This window comes from Hordeum vulgare, chromosome 6H, assembly GCF_904849725.1.
Source record: "Hordeum vulgare subsp. vulgare chromosome 6H, MorexV3_pseudomolecules_assembly, whole genome shotgun sequence".
Taxonomy (NCBI): domain Eukaryota; kingdom Viridiplantae; phylum Streptophyta; class Magnoliopsida; order Poales; family Poaceae; genus Hordeum; species Hordeum vulgare.
This window is the reverse complement of record NC_058523.1, coordinates 166,629,716-166,636,195: the sequence shown is the minus strand read 5'-3', so window position 1 is coordinate 166,636,195 and position 6,480 is coordinate 166,629,716. Positions and strand designations below refer to the sequence as shown.

General features: G+C 43.1%; 1 protein-coding gene across 1 annotated transcript; it reads right to left on the bottom strand.

The window, feature by feature from the left end:
* Positions 1-1,001: 1,001 nt before the first annotated feature.
* On the bottom strand, positions 1,002-5,082 carry LOC123402283 (probable cinnamyl alcohol dehydrogenase). Its single transcript, XM_045096185.1, has 4 exons — positions 4,864-5,082; positions 3,489-3,602; positions 2,906-3,133; positions 1,002-1,872 (listed from the first exon to the last, which is right to left on the bottom strand). The coding sequence occupies exons 1-4, from the start codon at positions 4,953-4,955 to the stop codon at positions 1,224-1,226; spliced, it is 1,083 nt and encodes a 360-aa protein (XP_044952120.1). The 5' UTR covers positions 4,956-5,082; the 3' UTR covers positions 1,002-1,223.
* Positions 5,083-6,480: the final 1,398 nt, after the last annotated feature.

The window sequence follows — 6,480 nt, the reverse complement described above, 5'->3', positions numbered from 1 at the left end:
CTACTATTATCGTAGATACCATTAGCTCTTTCAATAACGCGCTACTGCTACCAGTTAGCTATAGCGCGTTAGCAGTAGCGCTGGCCCTAGCGCTACTAGTAAGGATAAAACCAACGCTACTGGTAGCCTTTCTCCTACTAGTGCATCCATTTCTAGATAAATCTAAGACAAGAATTTTGGGACGGAGTACATAGCTAGCCCGACGTCCTCCAACACTCTAATTCTAACCGACAAGGCCGCGTGAGTGGAGTGAGAGAGGATCCGGAGGCGCTAGGCGACTCCCAAAAGAGAAGGAAGAGAGAGAAGGTGGAGGAAAGGGTTCCCTTTGGTTTAGTAAGATGTTTTTTGTGTGTTGGATATCTTTTTGTATTTATTTTCGGTTAGTGTTTATTTTTTACTTTCTGTTTTGTTTTTGTTTTTATTTTTTCCTATTTCTAAAACTTGTTTCAACCGCTGTGATCTTTTGTTAAAATAACATAAAGTTTTCATTTCCATGAACAATTTATAGTTTGTAACCATTTTTGAATTCTCGAACGATTTTTTTTTAACTTATTCCAAATTCCTGGATTTTTTCAATTATCGTGGACATTTTCAAATCCATGAATAGTTTTGTCATTTTTATGAACCTTTTTTAAATTTGTAAAGTTTACTCACTTTTGTAAGCTTATATTATTATTCACGAACTTTTTTCATTTTTTTAGCCTTTCCCAAATTCGTAAACTTTTTCTATAGTTCATGGACTCTATTTCAATATGTGAATATTTTTCCCATTCTCAAACTAATTTGGGATATTATTGAACTTTTCCAAATTTGCGAATTTCTCAATTACTTATTATTATTTTCAAATTCACTAAGTATTTTTCAAATTTATGAACTTATTTTAGTCATTTACCTTTTCTATAACTTTCATGCACATTTTTAAATTTTAAATTTTTTCCAAAAACATCCTAGTTACCGGAATACTTGAGAAGTAGCAGTAGATAAAATGTGCGGGCTCAACAGGAAGAAACAACCATTTATAACACCATACACATATCATCATGATTAAGGCCGGATTCATACCAAAGCATGCATCTCCACGGAAACGAACGCGCGCACTCTGATAGAAAACGCAAACAAGCAACAGGTCACAAGCATGCACTGCATCAAGTTCAGGAAAATGTCACGAGCACACACTGTCATAGCACTCGCCGCTCTTTCTCTTTTTTTTTTCCGGCCGTCGATCACGCGACGTCCTCTAGGTTGCTCCCGGCGACGTCGACGACGAAGCGGTAGCGCACGTCGTTGCGCTCGAGCCTCTCGAGCGCCTGGTTGACGTAGTCCATCTTGACGACCTCGATCTGCGAGGTGAGCCCCTTGTCGACGCAGAACTTGAGGACCTCCTCCGTCTCGTCCATGCTCCCGATGAAGCTCCCCGTGATGGTCTTCCTCCCCAGCATCACCATTGGGGACACGAAGCTGAGCGGCTCCGCGATCACGCCCATCAGCACGAGCTTGCCGTCCATCTTGAGCAGCGCCAGGTAGGGCTCCAGCGGGTGCTTCACGGGCACGGTGTCGATGATGTAGTCCAGCGAGTCGGCGGCGGCGGCCATCTGGTCGGCGTCGGAGCTGACGAGGTACTCGTCGGCGCCCAGGTCGTCCACGGCCTCGGCCCGCTTCTTGTTGGACGAGCTGATCACCGTCACGTGGTGGCCCATGGACTTGGCCACCTTCACGCCCATGTGGCCCACGCCGCCCAGGCCCAGGATCCCGCCGCGGAGGCCGGGGGTCATCAGCCCGAAGTGCTTCAGCGGGCTGTACACCGTCACGCCCGCGCACAGCAGCGGCGCCGCCTGCTCCGGCGCAAGCCCGGCGGGGATCTTCACCACGAACCTGCACGCGAGAAAATGCAACACAGCTTAATTCTCATAAATTTATTGAATGTACTGTACTTGACTGATTCCAATGCCAATATTATTACATCACACTGACGTAAGTGTTGGTCACGACATTGAACGGACGACACTGAACTGACCAGACTTTTTTTTTAAACGGAGAACTGATCAGACTTTGACATGGTAGATGGTACGTATACCAACTCACTAAAATGTCATTACCATCGGTGTCAAAGCAACGTCGCTATGGCCTTTGGATCAAACTTCACGCGTGGAAGGAGCCAAGCGATTCTCCCAACAACCGAGGAGCAGGTGACGACTGACGAATCATGAGCACGCTAGTCGTCATCATCTTCAAAGAAACGATAACCTACTAGTACGTCCTTTTCTCATCGCACAGCTGATTACAGCACCACCACCACCACACACCTTCGTCAGCAATTTTCAGGAAATGCAGATGCATGCATGTATTTTTTGCGAGAAAAGATGCTTTGCGTTGCTCAGGGTTCAATCTCCAGGCAATTCTATTGGTCACAAACTTCCACAAATCACACTAGAGCAGGTAGAATAAAATGCTACCCTAACTCAGAAAAAAGATGTGCCAACTGGCTGAAACTTCAGTGCCAACATGTCAAGGAAACGTCGCTGTGGACATGAAACGGAGCAGAAGCGATCCTTTCAACGGCCAGTTGAGTGGGTGACAGAGCTTGGAGACACGAGAGACCGTGCGTGCGTGCGTGGTGCAGCTGGGTGCTCACGATTCCACAAGGAAAAGTAGCCGAGCACAGCATGCACACCAACTCTTATCTGCACCACACTTTTCTAAGTTTCAGATAACATCCTGCCATCCTTCTTCTCCACTACAAGCATTTTCTCGGCACTGATTTGATATTACCCACTTCCAAAAAGTCCTACTACCATATGTCCTTTTCGGTAGATCTAAACAGACGACACTGATGGCCTGATGGGTGCAATGCAATGGCTTTGCTAGCAAGAATAGTAGTAGCAGTAGTAGAAGAAGAAAAACTCACTTCTGATCGACGACCATGGCGGAGGCGAAGCCGCCCTGCGTCGGCCTGCCGTCGGTGTAGACGTCGTTGTACGACCAGATCTTCTTGTTGCAGTACTGCTCGACGTTCGCCTTGCACGGCCGGCAGTCGCGGCAGCACCCCACGATCACCCCCACGCCGACCACGTCGCCGACGCGGTACTTGCTCACCTCCGGCCCGACCTCCACCACCTCGCCAACCACCTCATGCCTGAATTATTTTTTGTCAGCCACCAAGAAACATTATCAATCCGGACTAGAAGGTGATGAAGATGAAGTCTCTTTTACGCATTTTTTTTCTCCAAACTGATGGCGCATGTTTAGTGTCTACGTCTCTACCTACCATGATAGGGAAAAAATAATGCTAAAAGTGACGCACGCTCTATCTATCTATGTGCTCAGTGCCATCTGGAAGTCTGTCTGACGGCACCACCCACCAAATTCATGCTGCGTGCCCCACCTGTGTTGCAAACTAACATGTTTTATCTTCATTTTACTTTTGGATTCATCAAGAAAACTACATTCGTGTTAATCTATTTTAGTCGTAGGTAACTGTGGTTGCTTACCCTGGGACCATGGGATACTTGGAAGCACCCAGGTCGTTCTTGACCTGGTGGATGTCCGTGTGGCAAATGCCGCAGTATTTAACCTTCAACACCACATCTTCAGGGCCTGTTTTCCTGTTGTCACCCCATGGCAAAACACAAAGGTAAGAGAAAAAATGATTAGCTCTTTGATTCTTGAAGAAGATACTTACTCCGTTGTTCCATGAAAAAACACGAGATTCCATGCTACACTAGGACAAAAAAAATTGGCTGACTATTCTGCCGCAAGTACCATTCAGTTTCAGGCATGCGTCGCTGCCGAAACTGACTATAGTTAATTTCAACTAGGACGTACTAGGAGCAGCAGTGTCTACTTCTGCAAGTGCAAAAACAGAGCAGGCACGTGCGCTGCACGCCCATACGCATGCACATAAAGTACAGTAGCAGTCTTGAAATATTGTACTACATACTCTCTCCGTTTCTAAATATAAGTTTTTTTAAATTTTATTAGTGATCTAACAAAATAAATGAATCTGCACTCTAAAGTATGTCTATATATATCCGTTTGTAATTTATTAGTGAAATTTTTGAAAATAATTATATTTAAGAACGGAAGGAGTACATATTAGTAATATGGAAACAAGGGTATGTCAACCAAGAAACTTCAAAACGTGGCTAAGATCTATAAATATTTCAAAGAAAAGAGGCAACCTAGAAATACACCAACTCTTTAAAAAAAGAACAGAGGGAAGACTCCGATATCTTATTTTTATAGAAGATGAGAAGACTCCAATCCAAACGGACGACAGCAAACTTTGTGCTATCCACCATTTCAGCGAGAAGTGCTTCTCATTTGGCTGGCGACAGCAACCTTCTAATACACCAACTCTTTAAAAATGCCCATGCATGTTTACTTTGGTTTTGCTTTGCTAAATTTGGCTGACCAGTACAGACGTACTCTACTCATTTTTACACGCGCAACTGGACAACTTGCACCGTATAGAGACAGACGGCAGTCCTACCGAGGAGCAAGAACATGCACCGTACACACAACAAATACGCAGGCGGGCCCTCCAAACCGAAGTGGTGGCTAAAGCGTAACTGAAAAAGCGCAGTGCGTTCATCATGATGCGGTTGCTGCTCAGTTGGTGCGCTGAAAATCAGGAACCACTTTTGAGATCAATCTTTCAGAGTTCTACGCATCGGATTCTTGGGCAAGGAAGAACTGAAATCCTCATCACATACTGCATAATATATGATCGACGCAAAGACATGGACATCACAACAAGGAAGAAGAGGAACAGATTCCGCCGAAGAGAACACCGAGAAGAGAAGAGAGCATGCGGGGAGGAATGGTAGATCCAGAGGATCGATTCGGACGGACGATGATACGTACCTGAGGGTGTATGTGTAGGGGGAGAGGTGGCCGGTGGCGTCCCTGGCGGCCCACCCGGTGACTGTCGTCTCGGAGGCATCGACGCTGCCCATTCTCGTGCTGGTGCAAGGGGACGCGGGCGAGGGATTTGGTGGAAAGAGCGACTAGCACTTGCCTGGCTCGATAGTATGAATGTGATGGATGGAAGGGTTGCAGAGCTATATATAGGGGAAGCAAGCCGAGACGGCGTGCCACCAAACAGGGCCGCCAATGGCGAGAGTAGGTGGGGGTGGGTTGCCACTTGCCAGGGTACTGCCGAACGACCTTCTGTGGCCATGGTTATTTTTTGACACCTCATAGTTTATTTTCTTTTAAAGCAGTACAAATAGAAGCTCTCGAACAAAGAGCATATACTCACCCTTATAAATACACACGCATACTTTATCTCTATGAACATCTCCAAAAGACTGAGTCGAAATATCATTTCAAGATTTATGAAGTCACGCAAAAAGTCTCTTCTTACTGAATGCGCATCGACAAAAATTCTAAAATAAACTCAAAAATAATATAAGCACCAGGATTTAAACACTGGTAGGCTGAAAATATTAATGTCCATCTAACCATCCAACCACATATTGATTTGTTTTACATCCTATAATAGACGCAACACAAAAAATTCTATGCTTCTTTGATTCACGTGATCTTTTGTTTTATCTTTTTCTTTTTTTCATTCTATCTTTGGTTTTTTCTAGGTTTTCCTTGAAATCTGCTTTAATTGCCCTATCTTTTATTGAGATATTCTCTTCTATTTTCTATTTTGCTTAAAAAGAAAATAATGTTCTGTTGTCAACCTTGACATTCGTCTAACATTTCCCTTCCCTCTCATCTTTTGTTGACTTACCAAATAAAGTTATGTTTTTTTAACAAGACAATATATTCTTACCAAATACTCCCTCCCATTCTTTATATAAGTTGTATTGTTTTTGGGATGGTGACCAAGTCACACATTTTTTTAAGAATGGAGGCAAAATTAACCGTGGCTAATTCGTGTCCAAGATATGAAGATATACATGCAATCAGGAACATATACTTTCGTTCTTTTCCTAAAGGGAGAGATACAAAAAAATCAAAAGATAGATATTTTCCTTTTTCTAGGAGTGCTAAAATAGAATTACGAGGAACTAGAAGAAATTAACCTTCATTGTGGAATTTTATAAAAATACAGTTGATATAAAGGAATGAAGGGAGTAAGTGATTACAAAAGAAAAATGTAAAATTTGTTTAGGCAGGTAAATCACGGGCATGATTTATTTGATACAAAGTTATTCAAACAATAACACTACTATGGAAGGTAATCATGGGCTAACATATTATAGAATATTTACACCTGCCCGAACGCATAGAAAATTAATTAGTCCACTTTAAAACTACGTAGCATTATGTCGTCCAATTCCTCATTTGTTCAACCTTAAGTATGTTCCTCATTCATTATCTCTGTTTTGATTCTTTTTCTCCTATATCTAGTTTCTCATTGATTTTATGTGAAAACCGCCTTAACTGCCCTACCTTTTACCTTATAATGATTTACAAAATAAAATTATGTTTTCTTTGGTAAGTGAATAAATGCTTACCAAATAA